Source organism: Leptopilina boulardi, unplaced genomic scaffold (genome assembly GCF_019393585.1).
Source record: "Leptopilina boulardi isolate dan_hultmark-lab unplaced genomic scaffold, ZJU_Lbou_2.1 LbouV2_255, whole genome shotgun sequence".
Classification (NCBI taxonomy): domain Eukaryota; kingdom Metazoa; phylum Arthropoda; class Insecta; order Hymenoptera; family Figitidae; genus Leptopilina; species Leptopilina boulardi.
In genome coordinates this window covers 748,475-774,866 of record NW_026137813.1, presented here as the reverse complement: position 1 = coordinate 774,866, position 26,392 = coordinate 748,475, and the positions used below count along the sequence as shown (strand labels likewise).

The window sequence follows — 26,392 nt, the reverse complement described above, 5'->3', positions numbered from 1 at the left end:
AATATGTCTTGAACTATAATTTAAACAATTAATAAAAGTGTTTTGTTTATTATACTGATATATATGAATCAATAGAAAGTGTATATTATTTTTAGAAAATGATTTATTTGAAAGAATGTCATAAAGAAAATAGGATTCCATTACTTTTGACCCTCCTTTTTCAGGGATCACTTAGAGACCCTTTTCGTATATAATATACATATATATTTTTACTATTTTTTATATAATATGTATACCTATACTTTATATTATACTTAATTATCTCTTATGTACTTTCCTCGTATAAGTTTACCTAATTTTAAAATATTAATAATTACATATGTAAATTTCTTATGATTTAATCATTTTTTTTTTTTATTGATTATTATAATAATTGATTAACAAAAAATATATACAAAAAATTGTGATTTTTACAGAGGAGGAAAATAAATATCAATTTTTATAAAAATTATTTTCAAATTTTGTAAAAATATTTTCAAGTCATATGAACAATAGAGTAAAAACCAAAATTTTCATATAAGAAATACAACCGTCACTTGAGGCTATTTTACTCATCACATGGGGCTATTATACTCAGCGCCAGTTTTTAATCAATAAAATATTAATATTGAAACGTTTAAACTTGACACGTGGTGTTAATATTGTTTGATAGTTTTATTACAGAGGGCGCTAAATGTTATTACCTAATTTTATTATCAGAACGTAGAAAAAAATTCAAATTCATATAATTTTTTTTTTTCAAATTAACATTTAAAAGGATTTTTCTGTCGATTGTTTGTTCGGCTATTTGCAATTTCGGACATATAAAAATTCGACGTTTTAGGAATTCTATCAAATAAAAATTACCAACAAATTTTGTTAAATAAAAATTCTTAAAAAAAAAGAAATTATGACAAATGTTTATTTGAAAAATGAAAAATCGTCTAAAACATCAAAAAAAGTACATCCAGAGAAAAGATTTCTTTGATTTAAAGAGATCAATTTCTTTCGACATTGTTGTCTTTTTCATTCAAAATAAAATTTTCTTTACAAAAAAAGTATCCAAATAAATTTTCTTTGAATGAAAGAAATTTGTGCCTTAAATCAAATAAATTCTAACATTGATATAGGATCAAAGAAACATTTATTTGAATTAAATAAAATATCTCTTTGAAATGAAGATAATTTTTTTATTTTTTTAATCAAATATAATTTGTTTGAAACAAATGAATTTTCTTTGTATCAAAGAAATTGATTTGTTTTTGAATCAAAGAAATCTTTTTTCTGGGTGTAACTTTCATTAATATTTATGTATTTTTTCAAATTAATTTTATAACTTTTTCTGGTAAAGTAACTTAAAAAGTTTGTTAAAAATTATATTGAGTTGTTAACTTAACCTATAAAAAATGTTAATTTTAACAAAATTTTACCTTTTTAATAAATATATGGGGCATTCTATTTTAAAATTATAACCCTAGTAAACAATTGACAATATAAGACATTTTTTAAATAATTATTTCTCCTATTTAATTAAATCAAATTACTTTTGCAATGAGTGGTTTCGAAAGAGAAATTTCTAAACTTTACAATTGTAAAAAAAATTTTTCAAAAAAACATTTAAATAATATAAAAAATTTAGTTTGAAGGTTACACGGAGAAAAATGGAAAAACGAATAAAGTAACTTTTACTACTTTAAAAGTAAAATTGGACCTGTCCGAAGTTTCTGCGCATCTCTGGCAACTTTTACTCGAAAAATAGTAAAATTGACTATTTCTGTAGTAAATTTTACTGTTTCCGTAGTAATTTTTACTATTTCTGAAGTAAATTTTACTATTTTTGGAGTAAAAATTGCCAGAGATGCGCAGAAACTTCGGACAGGTCCAATTTTACTTTTAAAGTAGTAAAAGTTACTTTTTCTTTTTTTCCGTGTAAACTTGTAAATATCTCAAAACACGTTGTCTCCGATTTTGACAAAATCTATGTCAAAAGAAAGCTTAAATATTCTATTTTTTATTTCCGTAAAGTTTATAATGGACATTTTCGAGAATTTCCAGAAATTAATTAAAATTCTCAGACGTTTCGGAGGTTAAAAAGGATTGAAATTTGTATGAATGGAGAACCATTTCTTTAAGAGCGGATTTTGTTTTTTAAATTTAATTTCCATTAACCTTACATTATTACATCACTTGACATTAGAGAAAAAAAATATTGTAAACAATAAATATATTGATCTTTAGCTATTTGCAATTAAAAATTTTTCAAATTTAAAAAAATTATTAAGATTAAAATTGAAGTTTTAAAATTTATTTATTTAAAAATTTCGTAAAAACAAATGCCGCTGTATTTGAACAGAGGTTCTCTATTCATGCAAATTTCAACCCTTTTTAACGTTTGAAACGTCTGAGAATTTTAATTAATTTCTCGAAATCCTCGAAAATGTCCATTATAAACTTTACGGAAATAAAAAATAGAATATTTAAGCTTTCTTTTGACACAGATTTTGTCAAAATCGGAAACAACGTGTTTTGAGATATTTATAAGTTTAACCTTCAAACTAAATTTTTTATGCTAATTAAACGTTTTTTTAAAAAATTTTTTTTACAATAATAAAGTTTAGAAATTTCTCTTTCGAAACCACTCATTGCAAAAGTAATTTGATTTAATTAAATGGGAGAAATAATTATTTAAAAAATGTCTTATATTGTCAATTGTTTACTAGGGGTATAATTTTAAAATAGAATGCCCCATATAAATTTTAGTATCATTAGTTTTTTTAGCATGCTACAACTTGAAAACACTTTTATAAAATTTGATATTTATTTTCTTTCTGTGTATCAATATATATTTAAGAAAACGATTTGTATTTGAATTGAATTTGAAATATTTAAATATATATGATTTATAAGATTTATAAAAAATAAATTTGGTATAAATTTAATTAATTGAAACATAATATTTAAGTTTAAATCAAAAGTAACAATTACTAACTATAAATCTGAAGTTTTTATTCAAATTACAATTAGCCAATAATCACACTAGCACGATTAATTTGATTTTGTCTCTTTAATTATATTTTACTCCCATATCGTGTGACAACGGAAACCATTATTTATCAGATACACATGTTTTTCTAACAGTATTTCTTTTTTACGATGGGCGGGGTTGAAAGAGTTAGAGTGAGGGATAATAATAGCAAAGCTCAATAACAACAATTTTATACATTAATAAAATGTATCATTTGTTTTTATTCTACAATTTTTATTTATTTTTTTTTGTATAGAACAAAATATTTTTTAATATTTATTAATTTTTTTAAAAATGATTAATTTTTTTTTTTTAATTTTAATTGAAAATTTGTTTAATTTTAATGAGAGGGAAAATTGGCAGGATAAATATTTTCTTGCATTCGTTCATTAGTAAACCACAGTTTAAAATAAACTCGTTTTATAATCTCTATTATGCTTCGTTTAGCACAAATGCCACAATGTGAGTTTTCATTTGCTGTATATATTTAATATTTTAATCTAGATTTTAAATTTAATTTCAGAATGAGACTTTCTTCATGCTACATATACAAAGGTTTTTTTTTTTTCATAAAAATATTTGCATTGACGTTAATACAAAAATAATCCTTATTAAAGTCGACAAAAATGGTCCCTTTTCATGTGGACGTCCACATATTTATATATAATATACAAGACTTTACTCTTCCAAAAAAAAAAGGTTTTTTTTAATCTTTTGCGGTAAAAGAGAATTATAAATACTACAGTATGTATAACTATATTTCTTTTGTATATATATATAGAATTATAAAAATAATTTTTCAAATTTATTGTTTCAGTTTAATGGAAGTACCCACAGAGGTAAAAGCCGAGAAGCTTGCGGTGGGGTTGGTCGAAATGTGGCTTCAGCTTTGGTTCATCTTGGTTTATATGATACCAAATTTATATCAGTCATAGGAAATGATGAAGCTGGCAGGGCAATTATCAAAAGTTTCAGGGGAGCTGGCGATGCTTTGCAAATTTTGTCTAATAAATCAACTGCAAGGTTAGATCATCATTAAACCTTATTGTTTATCATATATACATCAGCTCATGTTATGAGACTAGAAAATTTATTTTTACATTTATATATAGGATGTACGCCAAATTCAAAGTCCATCTGCAAATTTTATCTCTGATTTTTTGAAACTTTTTTTTTTTTTCTTTTAGTACTAATTAAGATTAGCTTTCATCATTTTTTTTCAAATTGTTTTAGCCTGCCTTCGAGATATAAATTTTTCAAAATTTCACAATTTTAATGACTTTTTCTTTTTGAATGCTGATAACTTCCTTAAAAATGCATCAATTTTAAAAGTTTTTTTTTTCAAAATGTGTGTTTTTAAACGTACTTTAAAAAAAAAAATCGAATTTTTTTTCAAATGATATTACTATCAAATTTGTAAGTTTTAAAGATAAAAAGTAATTTTTCTCAATTGATGTATTGATCGATTTTTTTCAAAATTTTTTCAAAAAAACAGCTTCCTTTTACGAAAATTTTAAGCCTAGTCCAATCGTGGGCAAATGATTTTTTCAATATTTTTGGAATTTTTTTAAATTTTCATATTTTTAAAAAAAATTTTTTTTGGTTTTTTTATACTACGTATAAACTACGTACTTTGATGCGCTGATTACGAAAATCATTGTTACAATACTCAAAAATTTGATTTTCGTAATCAGCGCATCAAAATACATCAAAGTACGTAGTATAAAAAAACCAAAAACATTTTTAAAAAAATATGAAAATTTAAAAAAATTCCAAAAATATTGGAAAAATCATTTGCCCACGATTGGACTAGGCTTAAAATTTTCGTAAAAGGAAGCTGTTTTTTTTGAAAAAAAATTTTGAAAAAAATCGATCAATACATCAATTGAGAAAAATTACTTTTTATCTTTAAAACTTACAAATTTGATAGTAATATCATTTGAAAAAAAATAAGATTTTTTTTTTTTTGAAAAGTACGTTTAAAAACACACATTTTGAAAGAAAAACTATTAAAATTGGGAACGCATGATTATGTTCTAAAAATCATTAGTCATAATTTACATTTTATCGAATTTTATTTGTCCTAATTAGTTTTGAGTCGAATTTTTATATATTCGAATTAGTATTTTGCATAATTTTCATCAATCCGATTTTCTATATTGCAGAATTTTTATATAACCGAAAATTCACTCCACAGAATTTTTATTTCTTCGAATTTTTATTTGCTCGAATTTTCATTTAACATAATAGGCATTTTAAAGAATTTTCATTGGGTAGAATTTCATTGAATAGAATTTTCATTCAGATGAATTTTCATTTGTTCGAATTATTATTTGATATAATTTCCATATAATTAATTTTTCATACTACAGAATTTTTACTTAACCGACAAATCATTTAATAGAATTTCTAATTAATAGAATTTACATTTGTCCGAATTTTCAAATGGCCGAACAAACAATCGACAGAAAGATTTCAGCGCGATTTTTAAAATGGAATACATCATAGGTATGAGGCATTCTATACGTGAAATATTCGTTTAAAAATTTTTTTTTTCACTCGGAATATTTTTTGGGGCGCATAATTGAGGAGGTCAATCAAATAACTCGATTCGCGTTCGAAACATCGCCCTTATGGTATTTCGACGCATCAAAAATAGTGAAAAATTAAAATTCAAAATTTTAATTTTTTGAAAACACTATCTTGTAGGGAATAAAAAAACACAACTTTTTTTCCTTATTACTTTTTTTTGTAGAACCAATATTAATTAAATTAAAAATTAAAAACACCAAAAATTTTTTTTTCAAATTTAATTAAATTTTTAAACATTAATCGTTGTTTTAAAGTCAAATGTTAATAAATTAACTTGCAATTTTTTATACAAGTTCATTTGGGTCTGCTGAAACCGAAAAAATCATAAAAAATTTTAAAAATTATTTATTGTTTAATTATTTTTTATTGTGAACTAAATTTTTAAAATAAAATCACAGAAATTTATATTTTAATACAAATAAACAGTGAAGAGTATTAATGATTTTATTATAACTAACTAATGATACTAGATTTTATTTTATTATTTTAATAATAAATTGTTTATTTCATTATTTTTATTAACTATTTTAATAATAATTGTGACATTTTATTATTTTATTAATATCAAGCTTGACCAAAGAGTCATTTTCATTATTTCTAAAATTAAAAAATAATATTTATAAATAAAGGATTTAAAAACATATGTATAAGATAAAAATACTAAAAAATGTGTGCCATGAAAATTTGTACAAATTAAAAAATTTATGAAATAAAAACACATGTATTTTTTTGACGTTCTAAGTTTGTTTTGTAGAAGTTCCATATTCTGATGAAAAAAATTAAAAACAAAACAATTTCATTTTATAAAATGTAAGTTTGTCATCAGATTTTCTATATTCTTTTTTTTTTCTTCTTTTTGAACAAAAAATTCTACAAAAAACTTTTTTTCATGATCAGAAGGTATCTCTAAATAAAGTGATGTATTGCAATTTCACTAAAATTCGCAAGACTTTCTCATTATAATGAGAAAGTAAAAAGAACTCTTTTTTTTAAATTAAAAACATTGTCAATTTGAAAATTGAAAATTTTTTACTCAGATATGATTTTTAGAAATAATTAAGAAAAAAAACTGATTACATCAAATTTTTGTAGAGTTAATATTTTTTTTCAATGGTAGAGAGTTTTTCAAGTAATATCATACTTTTTTCTGTTCAAAATAATAAAAATAAAAATGCCAAAAATTGAACAGTTGCAAATTTTGAAATTTTATACTAGTTATTTTTGTAAATATTTTTTTTTGCAGAATTTACAAATTTTTTGTATTTCTATCGATCTATAAAAAAATTTTTTATTAGTATTATTATTGGAAATTTATAACGATTTTGATTATCAAATATTTAATCTTTAAAAAAAAATAATTTGTTAAAAATATAAACATTGACAAGAAAAATTATTTTTGTAAATCATTTGAAGTTCAATAAGAAGAAAAAAATTTTTTGAAAAATTTTGAGAGAAAGGTAAAAATTATTGTTTGTATTTGTTTAAATAAATTGTTCGAATGTTTTCAATAAATTACGTAATTTTTTTGAAATAATAAATTTTAATCGAAAGCGATATTAATTTCAAATAATACCAAATATCAGAATGATTTATTGATACAGATTAATAGAAAAACAATTATTTTCTAAATTCACACAATAAAATGTTCAAATAACAATAACTAGTATAGAATTTTAAAATTTGCTAAACTTGTATTTTCTATTTATTGTTTTGAACAGAAAAACGTGTATTACTTGAAAAACTATCCGAGCATAAAAAAAAATGTTGGCACACTTCACAAAAATTGTGTCTCAAGTTATATTTGGATAAAACATAGATGGAAAATTTTTATAAATAATTAAGAGAATTAAAAATGATTATAAGATGGTATTATGAAAATTTTATTTTAATTTTCAATTTTTTTTTACATTTTTTATTGTTTTTTTTATATATAAAATGAATAAATTTTTCTAATTAAAATTTTTTTTATTTTGTAAATTTCATTAATTTAATTAATTAATTAATTTAATTTTTATTTATGAAATTATTTACAAAATTATTTATAGAAGTGTGTTCTAATTTTAAAAAAAAATCGATTTTTACCTCTCATTTCTTTTCCTACATTATTGTAACAGTATCCAGAGTTTGTTATTGTTTTAAAAATAAAAAAAAAAATTTTTAAATGTCCAATTTTATGATGTTTTGAAATTAAATTTTTCTATTTAAGTTATTTTTTTATTTTCTTGTAAAATTTAATTTAATTAATTCATTTAATTAATTAATTTCATTTAATTTCCAGTGAAAATGTAGCTTTTTTTTATATTTTCATCAGAAAACTGAAAAAAGTGTAATTTTATTTTTGATAGAATTATTTTTTTTTTTAATTTAAAAAATTTTTTTTCTTTTAATTTATTTGAAACGAAGATTTCTAAAAGATTAAATAGAGAAAATTCGTAAAACAAATTCACAGTACAATTCTTTTGTAGGTACAACGGCATTCTGGATAATAAAGGCGAGTGCTGTTTTGGAATTGGAGAAATGGATGCTTTTTCAGAAATTGATGTTCCTTTGGTAAAAAAGCATTATTCTGTGCTCGAGAAAGCAGATCTTATCGTTCTTGACGGAAATCCTCCTATTGAAACTATGAGAGCTATTTTAGATATTGCCACAAGTCTCAGAAAACCAGGTAAGTTTATTTATTTAAATATTTTAATTTAATAAATATCTGAGGTTATTTTTTTTTTTAAATAATTACGGAATTTGAAAAAAAAAATATGTACCCTATTGAAATTTTTAATTTTTCTCTAAATTAGTTACAATTTATTATTTAAATGTTCCAAATGTTTGAAAAATTAGTTACAAAAAAAAAAAAAAAATGTGACGCATAAATAAGCTCTGAAATTAATTTTTTTTAATTTTTATTGTATAGAAATTCATTCATTTCAGTGAATTTGAATTTAATAGAATTATTATTTGGTCGAATTTTTATTAGACTGAATAATTATTCTAAACAATTTTTATTTTACAGAAAAAATGTTATTTTTTCGGTCTATTGTGTTAAATTTTTTATTTTTTCGAATTTACAATTTACCAAATTCTTAGAACGTGTCAAATTTTTATTTTGCAGAATTTTCATTTGTCCTAATAAATATCTGACAGAAAATTTGGGCGCAAATATTTCTCACAGTGTATTTATTAGGACAAATGAAAATTCTGCAAAATAAAAATTTGACGTTCTAAGAATTTGGTAAATTAGAAAAAATAAAAATTCAGTTAGAAAGAAATTCTTTCTAATATTCTATCTGTAAAATAAAAATTCTTTTAAATGAAATTCAATGAAAAAACGATCAAATAGTAATTCTGTCAAATTCAAATTCAATGAAATAAAAATTCTGTAAAATGAAAATTGATTAAAGTAACAATTTTTTATTATAGAAATTTGGTTAATTGGATTTTAATTTTAGATAAATTTGTAAACTTTTTGTTAAAAAATAATTCGAAAAAATTAAAATTTGGCTGAAAATAAATTCTTTATGAAATTCTATCTAATGAAAATTCTAAAAAAATTATTTGAGCTTATTCCTGCATATTAAAAAAATGATATTCTTTTTGAAAATGAAATCTAATTTTTTAAACTACTTGTTTGAAAAAAATTTTTCTTTTTTACAATTTCTACAACTTTTTAAATTGTAATTTTTATCTCTTTTTTCCCTATGATGAAAATTGGTTTATTTATACTTAATAGTAGGGATATATAAAATAATACAAATTATTTCTTATTTTCATGTCATTGTATTTGACATTTCAATTTCACAAAGTACATAAAGCTTTTAGCTCAGATCAGTATATTCAAATAAAAAAAAAAAAAAGTATATATATATACAAATTGAGATTCATTTTAACAGATTTTAACGTATTAAAACCAGATAAGAGACAGTTAATCCTTTGAGGACGGACAATAATCAATTTAAATGACATTATTAAATGCATTTTTATTGATATTTTTTATTATCAAAGGTTTAAATGTTGGCCTTAAATTTTAAAAAATATAACTTGTGCAAATCACTCGAAAAAATACATCAATGTCTTTTTAATGTTTTTTTTTTTCTAATTCTAAAAATTCTCTAAATTTTTAATTTGTTTTAAGGCTTGCGTAAAACTGATATTTTTTCAAAAATATATTACGCTTTTCTTTTCTCTTTTTTGTTTTACGAATAATTTTTCAAATCACGATATTGTATACTAAATACTTTGCATTTTTTTTTTTTTTTAACTTTTAAAGTTAAAAATAAATATTTTTTCTCTGTAAGGCACTAATACGTAAAAAAAGAGAAAACATACGGTGCATTTTACTTAAAAACTATCAGAAGTCACAAATTTCGTTATACACATTAACGAAGTGTAAAAAAAAATGTACATTTACAGAATGTTAATTTATATGGTTTCAAACCATAAATATTTTCGAATATTTTCTTTGAAAATCTATTTAATCTGCAATATGAAACACGATATAAAAAATATTTCTTTTTTTATATTATATAATTCATTTGAGTTATATGTATATAAACACAAAAAAAAATACACGTAAAAAATTCTAAATAATTATTATCAACGTAGGAAGCAATAAAGCTTACACAAAAAAAATGGACGGAATATAATTACATACGATTAATACTAAAAATAAGTTGTTCCTAAATTTTGCGAAATGTCTTTCGCACAAAAATAATTCAAACATTTCTCGCAGATCTCACTTCATAAAATGAGTATCGGATTTTTAGTTACCATATTAAAAAAAAAAAAAAAAATGTTAAAATTCTTGTTTTTGTATTTGTATCACGAAAATTATATATAATTGCTTCGATGTAAGCCATGATGACTTTGAGGATTTGGTTGCATTTGCATGACTAAATTACGTGATTCCTTACGTGATTTATATCCGGAACGTGCATCCAAATATAAAAAGAAAGCACCAACACCATGAAAGAATGTACTGATTACTGCGATACCATAGGACCATGATAAATGATTAAATTTCGGATACATTAACCAATCTCGTCTCCAGCACATTGTTCCAAATACCAAAACTGACAAAAGCAGCAAAAAACCTGAAATAATCGTGTCACAAATATATTATCGTAAAATTAAAAAATTATTATCAAAGTGAAAAAGAATTATTTAAAATAATATTCGAATGCATAAATAAGTTTTAAAAATCAATTGTTAGAAATTTTATTTAATAGAATTTCATTCGATAGAATTTTCATTGAACCGAATTTATATTTGTTCGAATTATTATTTTGCAGAATTTTTATTAAACTGATTTTCTATATTACAAAATATTTTATAAAACCGAAAATCCATTTCATCGAATTTTTATTTATTCGAACTTTCATTTGTTGGTATTTTTATTTAATCGAATTTTCATTTTACATAATAGTCATTTTAATGAATTTTTATTACTTATAATTTCAAAAACGCATAATTATGTTCTAAAAATCATTAGTTAGAATTTTCATTTTATGAAATTTCATTTGTCATAATTATTTTTGAGCCGAATTTTTATTTGTTCGAATTAGTATTTTGCAGAATTTTCATTAAAATGATTTTCTATATTACAGAAATTTTATATAACCAAAAATTCAATTCACAGAATTTTTATTTGTTCAGAATTTTCATTTCCTCGATAATTCTATGCAATAAAATTCTACCCAATAAAAATTCTTTAAAATGCCTATTATGTTAAATGAAAATTCAAGCAATTACAAATTTGAAAAAATAAAAATTCTGTGAATTGAATTTTTGGTTATATAAAATTTCTGTAATATAGAAAATCATTTTGATGAAAATTCTGCAAAATACTAATTCGAACAATTAAAAATTCGGCTCAAAAATAATTATGACAAATGAAATTCCATAAAATGAAAATTCTAACTAATGATTTTTATAACATGTGTCCCGAAAAAGTCGTAAAATCCGAGCCCTGTAAGTTAGATAAAAATTCTTTAATATAAAAGAAAATCGTTTAAATGAAAATTCTCTGCAAAATAATAATTCAAAAAAATATAAAATTCAGCTCAATGAAAATTCTATCGAATTAATTTCTATTAAATGAAAATTCTAAAAATTGATTTTTAAAAATTAATCATGCGTCTCTAATATTGATACATGTGATTAATAAATTTAGAAATTTATTTTTTTTTCGATACGTACAAGCAACAATATTGCAGAGACAAGCAATTGTTGATAATAACCACTCGTATCGTAGGACAAATCTCAATGGATAACGAATTGTGACTGATGCAATTAATCCTTGTGCAATTAATGACAAAAATAAAGATAATGTGACAAATGCTTGAACAACCATTAGCCATCCAGGTACGAGCCACTCTCGAAGAACATAATATTCGAGAGAAAATATATTATTGCATCCGTCGTATATTTTGTCAAATTGATAATTGGGAAAACGAAAATGCTCAAAACAATATTCCCATAGTCCCATATTTTTAAAACTGCTAAATGCTTCATCGTATGATGATATCCAGTATGGGCTGAAATTAAATTTCGTTAGGAATTAAATAGAATAAAATTTAATTTATTTAATTAAAATTAATTTAGAACCAATCAATGGAAAATTAACGAAGTACGCAACGTTTATAATAAACGATTTTTATAGAAATAATTTTTTAAAATGAAAAATTCTATAATTTTTTGCCTAAAAAGTATTTTTTGCAGTTTTTATTAATTAATAAGTTATAAAAAAATATTTTTAGGCAAAAAATTGTAGAATTTTTCATTTTAAAAAATTATTTCTTTTAAAATCGTTTATCATAAATGTTGCGTACTTCAGCTTTGTGAAAATTATTTGAGATTGGTTAATAGGAACACATAAATATTCCCCACATTAGACTTAGATTTTTTGTAATTAAAAATTATCGAATTTTTATTTAGCAGAATTTTATAAAATGGATTTTATAATAAGCCTAATTTTCACATCGAAAAATTTCTATTAATTTTTATAAAAATACACCTTTTGATTGTTATGAATTAAATTATTTACACTTGTACTGAAACACTACCTATTAAAGTTTTTATTAATTTTTTATTTATAAAAATTCGAAAATAAGAAGTTAGATTAACTTTTGTTTCGATTATTTATCAAATTCTTCCTCTTAAAAAAAAATTAAAATTAAAATAATAAATAAAATATAGGGAATATAAGCATAAAAATATAGTAAATAAACATAAATATTTATTAGTAAAATTTAGAACTAATCTATAGCAAAAAGCCAGTCACTAATTCAAATTAATCAAAATTCTTCCTAATTCACATTTTGGAGTAAACTTTCTTTTTAGAGTAAAAATGACAAAAAAAAATTATAATTAATTTATTATATTTTAAAAAATTACTATTTCCTTCATAAAAATATTAATTTTGTTTAATGCTCGTATTATTAAATTTATTGTTTAAGTACATATTAAAAAAATAAACTACTTAGAGAAGAAAACATTTGATGAATTTTATGTAAATAAAAAAAATCGAATTATTAATATTTTTTTTTAATCATGATTTTTATTATCTCTGATAATAAGCTTGATAAATATAACAATATTTGTTAATAAATGAGCGAGCAAGGTTATATCAATTTCATTTATATTATATTTATCTGTTATATTGATGTAGGATTAGTTTTTTATAATTTCTATTTGTATAGATTATTTAGTTTATAATGCAGCTGTATATTTTTCTTTTTAATCCTGTTATTGGTCTTCTAACTTTTATTTAATACAAAACAAATAAATAAAAAAAAAATAATATAATATATATATATGTCAATCTTGAGACAGTTGCAAAGATAAATAAGAGGTTATGTTAGCTGTCAATTCGAATAGAGAAAAAGACGAAAAACAATAAGCACGAAGTGATGTGACATATTTTGTTCAATTAAATTTTCAGTAAAATAAAACTCAAGTTTAGTAAATTTTAGTGAAAATTCGTATAAAAGTATTAAATGACTCATATCTGACTTCATCGATTATAACAACACAACACAGTTCAATATTTAATATCTAATTTAAAAAAAAAAAAATAAAGTAAATTGCATTTAAAAATATAACTTAATTTTCCATATTTAAATTTCATTTTCCAAATTGAATAATAAAATTTTCTATACATAAAAGTAAAAAATATTGATCTATAGAATTAAATGCATAGAAGTTGGAAATTCTTTTTTAGGTCATATATTAGCATACATATTTATAGTTAAAAATAATTTGAAAATATTAAAATAAAACAAATTTACCTTGCAAATGATATAAGTAAAAGAATTCCCGCTATATGTGTGATTATTCCTCCAAAAACCACAGCATCTAAATAGAAAATTTTTTTATTTTTAAAAAAACCACAATAACATAAGAGAGGTTAACTTTTTCTGTCAACATAAATGTTGTTTTCTTTAAAAAAAAAAAACACACTTACTTGAAGCCCGATGATATTCTAATTTATTAGCCGACATTTTTATTTATGTTAAAAATTGATTAACGTTGTTGAAATTAATTTTTAACAATTAAAACTTTTTTTTAATGCAATTTTTGAAACATTAGTCGTTCTCTTGTCAGTTGCCACGCCTTACCAAGTAGTTGCGTCGGCATCGCTCACAATCACAACACAGTCAATTTTTCCCACTCCACGTTTCTATACATCGTTTACCATACCTATATAAATGTGTTTTCATTTTATGTGTGTCTTTAATAATATCTAATAATGTACTATATACAGATGCACTTGTAATTTCAAAGTAAATTAGAAGAGATTTTTTTCAATTAATTTTCACTTAAGGAAAAATGGAGAAATTCCTTTACTTTATTTTTTTTATTCGAATATATATAATAAAAATATTAAAATATAAATTTTCAAAATTTCTGTTCTAATTTTTTTTTAAAAGTGACACAATTTAAATAAATAATAATAATAATTGATATTTAATAGAGAACATTGTCTAAATAATATAATAATTAATTAATAATATAAATATTTATTATTTATTTAAATTAATTTTTTTTTTACTTGATAAGTATATTTGTCAAAGAAAGTTTGTAATTTTTTAAGTAAAAATTGTTTACACAATCGAAAGAAAAATTAGTTCAATTTCTGATATTTTTAAATAGAATTTTAAAAAACATTGAAAATTAAATATTGAAATAAATTAAATATAATTTATAATTAAAAAGTGCTGGAAGTTTTTAGAATTATAAAATTATTTATGAATAATTTTATTTTTGCCATTGGTTATATATTACTCATTTAAGAGTTTTTTGAAAAAAAAAAAAAATAGGAACAATTACGATAACATAAAACTAAAAATTTTATAATCGTTTTTTAATCTTAGAAAAATTTTGTAACTTTTTTTATCCAATAACAACTTTTAATGATTTAAACTGATAAAAAAAAGCTTTTTGATTTAAAATTATGGAGTTGGACTAATTTTTTATTTAACTGTTTCGATTGATTCCTTCTTAAAGAACAAAAAAAATTTTTTCTGAAAAAAAATATTAGTATTTAAGGACGATTATAAGCAGGGACGCAGACCTTCATAAAAAAAATATTTAATTTACGTTTAAAAAATTAAAATATTATTATTAATAACATTCATTAGAAGAAATACCAATTTTCAAGAAAAAAAAATTTTAATTTTCAAAAATTATTTATTTATCCTATATATACATTTTGCATATGATCAAAAAAAATTTCATATTGCTTCCACAAAATTTTTTATTTATTTATTTCAAATATTTCTTGTCAAAAATGATTCAATTTATTTTCTTCAGAAAATAATAATTATTATTTTGATTTAAATAAATTTTACAAAATTTTCCTTTCATCAATTTTTCATTTAATTGATTTCTATTTGATAGAATTTTTTTTGGATAAATTTTTTTTTAACCAATAAGTTAAAATTATCTATAATATTAATGTAGAAAAATAATAATTGAATATGGTTATTTATTTAAGAAAATTAAAAATTATTTTTTAACAAGTAATTTTATTAATTAGTTACTTTTTTATAAATAAATAAATAAATATCGGATTATTTTTTACAAAATTTTAAGGAAGCGATATAAATTCAATTTTGATTACATGAAAAATGTACAAATAAATAATTTTTGTGAGTTTTAAATTTTTTTCTTCAAAATTTTTATCTGTTCTTTCAACGAATATTATTTTTAATATTTTAATTTTGTAAACGTCAATAAAATTTTTTTTCTAGAGGTCTGCATTCTCAGTTATTAACGTTCTTAAATGAATTATTATTCGTTGAAAGCATTTGTCAAAATAAAATCTGATAAATTGAATAATTTTAAAGAATACAAAATTTTCGTTTCACGAGAGATAAAAATTGGAAAAGTAGAATTTACTTCGATATAGAAATTATCCCACTTTCTTCTGCATTATAGAATCCAGAAAAAAACATTTTTTCTTATTGAGTCTTTAAATTTTTGTAAATAATTTAAATAATTTAAATAAATAGATAAAATTAAATACATACAAAATAAAAAAAATTTAATTTACAAAAATTGGATCCATTCAAATTATGTTCCATTATTATTATTTTTTTAAATAAATTAAAAATCATGTTTTTTAGGACATATTTATTTGTTAAAGAAGTATGTATTAATAAAAATTTTCACAACGTTTCAAAACCATATATGCTTACTTCATATAAAATCCTATTATATTTTTGAAATAATTAATATTATTAAAAAGAAAAATTTTAAACACATTTTTTTAAATTAACTTGTAATTTTATTTATTAATTTAAACTCAAAAACTCGCGTATAAAATCCTCACGTAAAAGAATAAAAGTACTAAAAAAGAAAAAAAAAAAAAAAATTCTACATATAATTAAAGTCATAGAAAGTGACATGTCCTTGAAATTCGTTCCCACATATTTCTTCCATTTAATGCAATGTCAAGTTAAGTAGTACGTTTTTTTATTGCATACGTGATACATGAATATGTTTGTTCTAAATTCAAATCAAAGGTAATTTTCAAGGAAGAGAGGATAATACAATATACATGGGAAGAAATATTTTATTAAAATATATATATTACACTTTTTAGAGGTGAGAAAAAAAGAGAGAAATCATTTAGAAGGTTTCATTTTTTTTTCCCCCAACCTCTTGAAAATGTTTACGTGACATATTTTAATAAAAGTATAGAATTTTTCATTTAATATATTTAATTTTTTTTTAACAAAATAGGAAATTAAATTCTCTTTTAAGTTTAAAAAAAAACATTTATTTTTGTTTGTACAAATCTTTAATAGATTTTTTACAATAAAAAAAAAAAAGAAAAATACAAATAAATTTTGTACGCAGTTTTTTGTGTATATGGACGGAAATTGTAGACATATATTTGCTTTTTTTTAAAGCGAGTTTCACAAAATTTCATACAAATAATACTTTCATGTATTTTTGTTATTTGTATAAATTACATATAGCTATAATATATTTTTTTATTTTGCAAAAAGTAGATTTGCAAACTAAAGTAAAAAAAAAAATAGTATATATTTTTTAATGCATTGTTATAATCTCGTAGAATGAATATTTTTGTCAAATTCGTTCGATTTAATTTCATCGCAGTGAGAAATTCATTAATAAAATTCAATTCACTGTTAATAATTAATAAAAATTAACTGCGGTAATGTTAAATTTAAATTTACAATAATTTGATTTAATAATAATTAATTAATAATTTAATTATATTAAATTTAAATTTAACGGCATCAGTGAATTTAAATTTACTGGCGTTAGAGATGTTTTCTTTTTAATTCATTGTCATTAGTGAATTTTTAATTCACTGAAAATCAAAGAATTTTAATTTACTGAATTATGAAATTTGAGATTTCTCAAGGCAGCAAATTAGAATCAGTCTTGCATTCTAAGAAATTGAAATTTTTCATTGAAATGTGAATTCTTTTTTTTTTTAATTCTCACAAATAAATTTACGTTTGAATTTTTCAAATTCAATTAAAACTAAAAAAAAAAGACAACTACGCACTATATTATACATAGATGTATATATATATATATATATATATAAAATTAAGTTATTAAAAATTTTAAAACCTACTAGATTAATGGACGGATGATAAAAACTATATATTTGTAACGGAGATTCTAATTTTTATACAATAGGTACAAGCACGTCATGAGTTGAGTTCGTATCCTCAAAAAGGCACTCAAAAAGGCATATTTCTCTCGTATTTTCAATAAATCTAAATTTTTAATTACTTATTCCCCCTCCCCCTTCTCAAATGATAAAAGATTTTTTTTTTTATTTTTCTCATTTTCCTCAAAAATAGGATTTTTTTCCCCGCTAGTCATTGATTTCGCAAATTTCTTCAATATTTAAAATTTTAAATGCATAAATTTTTTTTTAAGATTTTGACTCCAATTGAAATCTTGTTTGTGATTCTCTCAAGTAATTACGTTTTTTACGTTGAACATTACCTTCAATAATAAAAAGTAATCCGGCAATTAAAATTAAAATAACGCCAATAACACCCAATACAAATGACCATCCAAAATAATTTGTTTCATGTCCTGGCATCCAACCTTCTGTATTTCCAAGACTACCAAAAACAATAACTGCCAATATTCCAGAAACACCTCCAATTAACAGTATTAAGCCAATTAATAAAATAAGATCCACGTAACGCTTTTGTTCTGGATCACAGCACAATCCAAATAATAACACTAGACCAAGTGCCACAATGCATGCTATAAAACTGAGAGTAAAAAACACTTGGGTTACTACCATGAATGCTGAAACAAACATACAAAAAAAGAAGGATAAATTAGTGGTGAAAAAGTGTTTAATCAAATTATATAATTATTTATTTATTTATATATTTTACGAAAAAAAAATCGCAAATATAAAAAATGTTAAATAATAACTCGGTAAAGTAAAAGATTTGATCAAATGAAAATTCAGTTAAATATGAAAACTTGGTTAAATAAAAATTTATGCAAACAAAAATTATGTCAAATATAGAAAATTAAATTAAATGAAAAGATAAAAGAAAAATTTTTGTTTAAATTTAAATTTATTTAAAAGAAAATTCTGATAATAACAATTCGGATTTTATTGAAAATTAGGTCAAAAGCGCAAATTCGGTGAAAATAAAATTTTCTGAAAGAAAAATTTGGTTCAACAAAAATTAGCTCAATAAAAAATTCGTTGAGATTAAAAATAGAAAATTATGTTAAACAAAAAACGTGGTTAAATAAAAATTTATTAAAAAAAAAAATTCCGACAAATAAAAATTCGGTTAAAAGAAAAATTTTACCAAATGAAAATTTTGGCGCAATTTAAATTTGGGGTAAATAAAAATAGGAAAAAAATTTTGACAAATAATAATTCGATTAAATGAAAATTGGATCAAAAAAAAAAAAAAATTGGGTAAAATTAAAATTTGATCAAATGAAAATTTTGTCAAAATTTTAAATTTAGTTAAACGAAAATTTGCTCAATAACAAATTTGTTGAGATTAAAAATAGAAAATTATGTTAAACAAAAAACATGATTAAATAAAAATTTATTAAAAAAAAAAATTCCGACAAATAAAAAATCGGTTAAAAGAAAAATTATCAAATGAAAATTTTGGCGCAATTTAAATTTGGGTTAAATAAAAATAGGAAAAAAATTCTGACAAATAATAATTCGATTAAATAAAAATTGGGACGAAGCTGAAGTACGCCACGTTTATGATGAACGATTTTTAAAGAAATAATTTTTTAAAATGAAAAATTCTATAATTTTTTGCTTAAAAAATATTTTTTTATTATTTTTTGATTAATGAAAACTGCAAGAAATATTTTTCAGGCGAAAAATTATAGAATTTTTCATTTTAAAAAATTATTTCTTTAAAAATCGTTTATCATAAATGTTGCGTACTTCAGCTTCGTAAATTGGGTCAAAAAAAATTTGATCAATTGATAATTCTGTTAATAAAAAATTTGATTTAAAATTTGTTTAAATAATTAATTCGTCGAAATGAAAATTCCGTCAAATAAATATTCGGTTTGAAAAAAAAATTGAGGAAATAAAAATGTTATCAAATACAAATTTGTCGAAATAAAAGTACATTCAAAGGAAAATTTTTACCAAATAACAATTTGGTTAAATGAAAATGAGGTCAAAAGCAAGTTCAGTGAAATTAAAATTTGATTAAATGAAAATTCTGTTAAACGAAAATTTTATTATAAACAAATTTGTTAAAATTAAAATTTGATCTACTACACAATTTTGTTAAATGAAAAAAAGGTTAAATTAAAAAAAATTTATTGAAAAAAAAATTTGGTCAAATAAAAATTCGGTTAAAAGAAAAATTATCAAATGAAAATTTTTTTAAATTCAAATTTCTTTAAAAAATTCTGCCAAATAATAATTCGATTAAATGAAAATTCGGTGAAATTAAAATTTTATCAAATGAAAATTCTGTTAAATTCAAATTTTTATCAAATGAAATTTTTGTCTAATTTAAATTTAGTTTAATAAAAATTTATTAAAAAAGAAAAATTCCCCACCAAATGATAATTTGATTAAATGGAAATTTGATAAAAAGCAAAATTGAAAGAATGAAAATTCAGTCAAAAGTAAATCTGTTTGCCTGTGATCAATAAATAATAATTTTGGTATAAAATAGAAAAGTTTAATAAAAATAAATTCCCATGATTTTGAACAAAAATTTTATGATATTTTGTGTATATTAAAATAAAATGCAAGTTTATCTATAGATTATTCAATTATTATAGAAAATCATGATTTTATTTTGTGATTTCATTTATTTTGTTGAAATGTACAAAAAAAAAAAACAAAAAAGGATTCTTTGTAACTTTACTATTTCTGACTTTCAAAAGAGCAGCATCATAAGGTATAAAAAATTTAAACCCTTTTCAAAAATTAGGTCATTTGATAAACTTTAAAAGCATCTAAAAATATTTGTGAAATCTTTAAAAATAATTGGAAAAGTCTTTGAATATTTAAAAATATTACAAAGTAAATGAAAACCTTTTAAAATAATATTTAGTACTTGAAATTATTAAAAAAGATTTAATAAAATAATATTCATTATAACATTGAAAAATATTTTATATTGATAATTGGAAATATCACAATTTTATATCGAATCATTTAAAAATTTCTTAAAATTTTCATGAATATTTAATGAGCCTGAATCGAAAAATTTAATTACTATTTTTTTAACTTTAAATTTTATTATAAAATATTGCTTTCTGTATCGAAAAATAAATTATTAATAATTTATTAAATGTTTAATATACTTTTTTATTGATATAGTAATTTAAAAAAAAATTTATACACCAATTTGAACATTCAAAACTTTAGGTATATATTTAAAAAATATAAGATTTACATTTGATAATATCTTTCGTGTGTACGAAGAATAATTAAGCTTATAAATCTCTCGCTATTGACTTCTCTTTTTTTTATGAAAAAACATTTATAATTATCATCAAAAACAATCGTTGCATATTAGTCATTGGAAGATGAAATTTTTTTTTCTTCTAAAGAACCACGATTTTTGATTTCAATAAATAATAATTATATTTATTTTTTTTTTCGCTAAAAACAAGAGTTTTAAATTGAAAATTAACTGTAGATTAAGAGAAAAATCAATATTAAGTTTTAAAGAACAAAATTTAAATAGGTTATAAAAAAAAAAAATTCTTTCGAAACCAATTCCTCAAAGGATGAATCATTAAAAATAAATTATTGAAAATTAACAAACTTACTTGGTAACAAAAATCCCCGAATATCGGAGTAACCAGCAGTAAATGGATCATAGATCCATCTGCAACCAACGAAAAATCGTTTTAATGCATAAGGCTCAGTTGGATTTGCAAGCGATCGAAAACAATGCCTCCAAAGTCCCAATTGATTGAGTTTCGCGCCTGTGATTCTATAGTCACTTACTAACCACGCAGATGTACAAAATGCAGTACAAACACACACTAAACCAACAATAAAAACTCCAATTCCAACATTGCCAGATAAGGTTCTTTTCTTCATTGTAAATGATGATTTTTGCGTGGCAAAACTCGACACCATCAAAAATAATGAAAAAATAAATGTCAATAGATCAAGATCTGAGTTGAGACTTATGAATAGAAGAGATCCCACGTGAACCACACCCAGGAGAGGAGGCTATGTTGTCATGAAGCGGCCGTCATGTATATACTATACAACACTCTGCTGACACACTCAAGAAGTCAAATATGTTACCTAACCTAACCTAACCTAATCATATAGTATATTATAATACGTGAGCACGTTCAACGTTTTAACGCACAGTTTTACAGGATATACCATCAGCCCATGGCCATTATATTCGTTCGTTCGCTCGCTTACAAATACAAACAAGCCGATCATTGTTCGTTCTTTGGTTATAACTTTATGACGAAGTTATGCAGAAATAAGGGGCATTGTGACTTATGACAAAACTCACTTATAGGCATACATGTCTTGAATTGCGAATATTTTTTAGAAAACAAGGAAGATCATTAAAAGAATATTATTGTGTAATTCTCTTCATATAGTTGAATTGGAAAAAAGTAAAAGTATATTTGTACCGCACACGCGAGGGATTTAGAAAATATTGTCAAAATTCTTTTTTTGAATCCTAAAATTTCATTCCGAATCAATTTTATTATAGGCTTTAGAGTTTTGTTCCTATTTTTTTCTCTATTATAAATAATTCCCCTATTTTATGTTGAAACTCGAATAATTGAATATTTCATAAAAATCCAAATTTGAACCAAAAAAAATTACAAGCTTTGGATTGCACGACTTTTTTTTGACTTTTTTTTTTAATGAATGCGACTATTTTGATTTATTTTTATAATAATTGTGACTTTTTCGACTTTTTTGAACAAAATATACTTTCATCAAAATTGTCTGAAAATTTTATTATTTAAGGACGTTTATCCACGGAAATGCAGACCTCCAGTGAAAAATAATTAATTAACATTTAAATAATTAAAATAATATTATTGATTGTATTTTCTGAAAGAAGAAATATCAATTTTCAAGAAAAAAATTTAAAACTTAAAAAATTTATTTGTTTATACAATTTGCATAGGATAAAAATTTTCCGTCACATCGCTTCTACAGAATTTTTTAAAAATGATTGAATTTCAATGTACTTATTTTCTTCAGAAAATAATTCTCTACAACTTCATTGTGGGGATTTTCAAATAAGCAAGCCGTTTAGAAAATATGACTATTTGTTTAAAAAAAATCTAAATTTTAATTTTAAACAAATAGCCATATTTTCCAAACGGCTTGCTTGTTTAAAAATCCCCACGATGAAGTTGTAGAGAATCATTTTCTGAAGAAAATAAGCCATATTATATGAGCCAAATGTTTTGAACGTTCAAATGAATGAAATTTTTTTTGCAACTTCTTCAAGTACAAATTTTATTAAAAAATATTGTTTTAAATACCTGAAAAAGATGTTATTAATTTAATAATCGTTTAATTTACTGTTTTATTTTACATTGTCATCATAATTTTTAATAATTTATAAATTGAAAAAAATATTTCGTTCATTTGAACGTTTAGAATTTTTGGCTCATGCCATATTACATTGATATCCAATCATTTTTAAAAAATTCTTTAGAAGCGATGTGACAGAAAATTTTTATCCTATGCAAATTGTATAAACAAATGAATTTTTTAAGTTTTAAATTTTTTTCTTGAAAATTGATATTTCTTCTTTCAGAAAATACAATCATAATAATATTATTTTAATTATTTAAATGTTAATTAATTATTTTTCACTGGAGGTCTCCATTTCCGTGGATAAACGTCCTTAAAACATTTTCTCAATACAAATTTTTCTAAAATTCAGTTATTGTCTAAATCTTATAAAAAAAAAAAAATAAAATTTTTGAAAATTTTGATTAAAAATTTCCTGAAATTCAATTGTTTTCAACAATTTTGTAATTGAAACTATTTTAAAATTTAATAATTTTTCAAATTTTTAACTTAATTTCTTTGTTGAATTAATTATTTCTGATAACTTTAATCAAAGTCTTTAAAAATTCCATTAATAAACACATTTATCAATTAAAAATTTTGTTATTTTCAATTATCTTCTGAATTTTGTAAAAATCTTTCTCAATTCAAATTTATTAAAATTCCTTTTGTATATCTTCTGAAATTTTAATTATTTCTGAAAAACTTAAATATATCTCTTCCAAATTCGATTATTTCCAAAATTTGTATATAAAATTCTTCGCTAAATTAATTATTTCAATCATTTTATATTCAATTTTTCAAAAATTCCAATTTTTTTTTTTAAATTCTTTAAAATTCGATATTAATGTTTAAAATGTTGTCAATAATTTTCAGCAATTCAAATTTACAACAATTTCAATTAATAAATTAATTTTTTCAATAATATTTTAATTAATTTCTTTGAAAATTTAATTATTTAAAACATTTGCAAAAATTCTGAATTCGAATAATTTGTACAGTGACTTGGAATTTTTTCTTCTTTTCAAAGTAACTTTAAATTATTATTTTTCAAAAAATTTGTCCTACTGAATTGAAATCTTGAAAATTCGTCATAGTTTAATTCTGAAGTTTAAAAAAAAAAAATTCATAGAAATGACGAAGCTGAAGTACGCAACGTTTATGATAACGATTTTTAAAGAAATAATTTTTTAAAATGAAAAAAATCTATAATTCTTTGCCTACAAAATATTTCTTATAATTTTCATTAATCAAAAAATTATAAAAAAATATTTTTTAGGTAAAAAATTATTTGCTAAAAATAGTTTATCATAAAAACGTTGCGTACATCAGCTTCATTGGAAATGTTCCTGTGAAACATTCTTATTATAGAATTAAAAAAAAATTATTTAATTTTTAATAAATTAATGTTAATAATAATGAAATATTTTTATAAAATTTATTAAAAATAAAAAATATCGACTTTTTCAATTTTTGTTGTAATGAAAATCGACTAAAACGACTTCTTTCTCTTTCTAAAGTCAATCCGAGGCCTGAATTAGGAAAATTTCAATTCTTTTTTTAACAGAAAAATAATTTTTAAATTTTATTTAAACAAATTTTAATTTAAATAAATTTAAAATTTCAGACTTTCTTTGAAAAATATGAATAAAATCAAGTTTTGTATATATTTTACAAGACGGTTTTCGGTTTGATAAAATAAAAAATTACTTGCATTTTTTAAGAAAACAATTAGTTTATAAGTAATTTTCATTCTGTGGAAAATTAATTTTAAAATAATTTAAAACAATAAAAAGCTCTTATTTATTAAATGTATATGTAATTTAAGTTTTTATAAAACATTAAAAAAGACATTAACAAAAAATTAATTACTATACTGGGAAAATTTCTCCTTTAAATCTCACTATTCTCTATAAATTTATCATCTTTTAAAAAATTTAGAAAAAAAATTTTGCTTTCTATACTTTCTATGTTTTCAGATGTTTTTTAATTATCAAGAAAATGGGTGGTTTCAAAATTTTCACGGGTAGTGTAATTTACAACAACTTTAAAGCATTTTGGAAAAAAGAAAATATACGTTTAGATTTTACCCTGTTTTTTTCCTCCTTTTTTCAAATAAAATTTCCCCCTATTCCCCTTTTTTTTAGCAAATTTTATTTGAATCCTGCTATTAGTTTGGAAAAGAATTTATTCAGAATGAAATTTCATAATTTAAAAGGATTGAAATTTGCCTTCGGATTGATTAGGAATTTTTTAGGATTGAACAGATTGAAACAAACATTTTTTTTCGCAATTTTTAGTAAAAAATTTATATTCACATTTTTTTTTTAATAATTATACGTATTATTGTTTGATGAAGTAAGAATATTTCCTCTTTTATATGACATTTTTTTCTATAAATACAAATAAATAAAATTATTTTATTTTTTTATTCACAAGCATATAACAAAATGCTTGACCTTCAGTCATTTAAATTTATATAATTATTAAAAAATGTTTTGTTTAAGAATATATAATTGGCATTGAATGAACTTCAGATATATAATATAATATGTTAAAAATAGGTTTTTGTAATTTCAGTGTCGGACTCGTTGAGTACAATCGTAAATGATTTTAAATTATTCTTTTACGTGTTTGATAATAAGTCGCGCAGTATTACTCACAAATCAGTAATACCGTATTAATATTAACTATTATATTACTCAGTGTCTACAGTAAATATCTGTATTCACAAGTAGAGAATAGATTAATTATGACAATGCAAGTTACAAAAAAAAAAAAAAATAAAAGTATACTTTACTTTCGTGAAGGTTCTTCTTACAGGTTTATTCATTGCGCGCGTTTAAAGAATGATTCAACCATATAGTGGTTAATGATTACATTATATGACAACATTCTTCCTATTATTTCATTTGCATTTTATATGAACTAGATTCAGTTGCATGACAAAAATCATATTTCTGGTTCTGTCTCAGTTTCTAAGAGAAAGAGTAAAATTTATTGAAAATCTATTAAATCTGTCTTTTAAATTAAAATATATATAGAAAATTCCATGTGAGATTTACCTATGACATTTTAAATTCGGATAATTTTTTTTTCTTTGCAATACGTATTTTTTTATTTTTTTGTGCCCAAAGTTTTCGAGTAATGAATTTTTAAAAATCTTGCTTTTTCTAGAAAAAATAGTTTCAGTTTTTCATCGACTTTCAAAATATGTTAACGAAATTTTTTTTTTTTTAATTTTTATATAAACAAAT

General features: G+C 21.3%; 3 protein-coding genes across 4 annotated transcripts in view; 1 reads left to right on the top strand and 2 right to left on the bottom strand.

Annotated features, from left to right (window-relative positions):
- LOC127280860 (uncharacterized) overlaps positions 1-26,392 on the top strand; it is a 147,274-nt gene that overhangs the window by 109,348 nt on the left and 11,534 nt on the right. For both annotated transcript variants that reach the window (XM_051304168.1, XM_051304167.1), the window contains exons 8-9: positions 3,822-4,027; positions 8,062-8,261. In XM_051304168.1, coding sequence (XP_051160125.1) covers positions 3,822-4,027; positions 8,062-8,261 — 406 coding nt within the window. The remainder of the gene's footprint in view (positions 1-3,821; positions 4,028-8,061; positions 8,262-26,392) is intronic.
- Positions 10,286-14,238, bottom strand: LOC127280862 (uncharacterized). Its single transcript, XM_051304170.1, has 4 exons — positions 14,052-14,238; positions 13,876-13,942; positions 11,786-12,123; positions 10,286-10,680 (listed from the first exon to the last, which is right to left on the bottom strand). Exons 1-4 carry the CDS (start codon positions 14,086-14,088, stop codon positions 10,418-10,420), a joined length of 705 nt encoding a protein of 234 aa, XP_051160127.1. The 5' UTR covers positions 14,089-14,238; the 3' UTR covers positions 10,286-10,417.
- On the bottom strand, positions 16,864-22,021 carry LOC127280863 (uncharacterized). The gene is made up of 2 exons (XM_051304171.1): positions 21,392-22,021; positions 16,864-18,400 (listed from the first exon to the last, which is right to left on the bottom strand). The coding sequence occupies exons 1-2, from the start codon at positions 21,705-21,707 to the stop codon at positions 18,012-18,014; spliced, it is 705 nt and encodes a 234-aa protein (XP_051160128.1). The 5' UTR covers positions 21,708-22,021; the 3' UTR covers positions 16,864-18,011.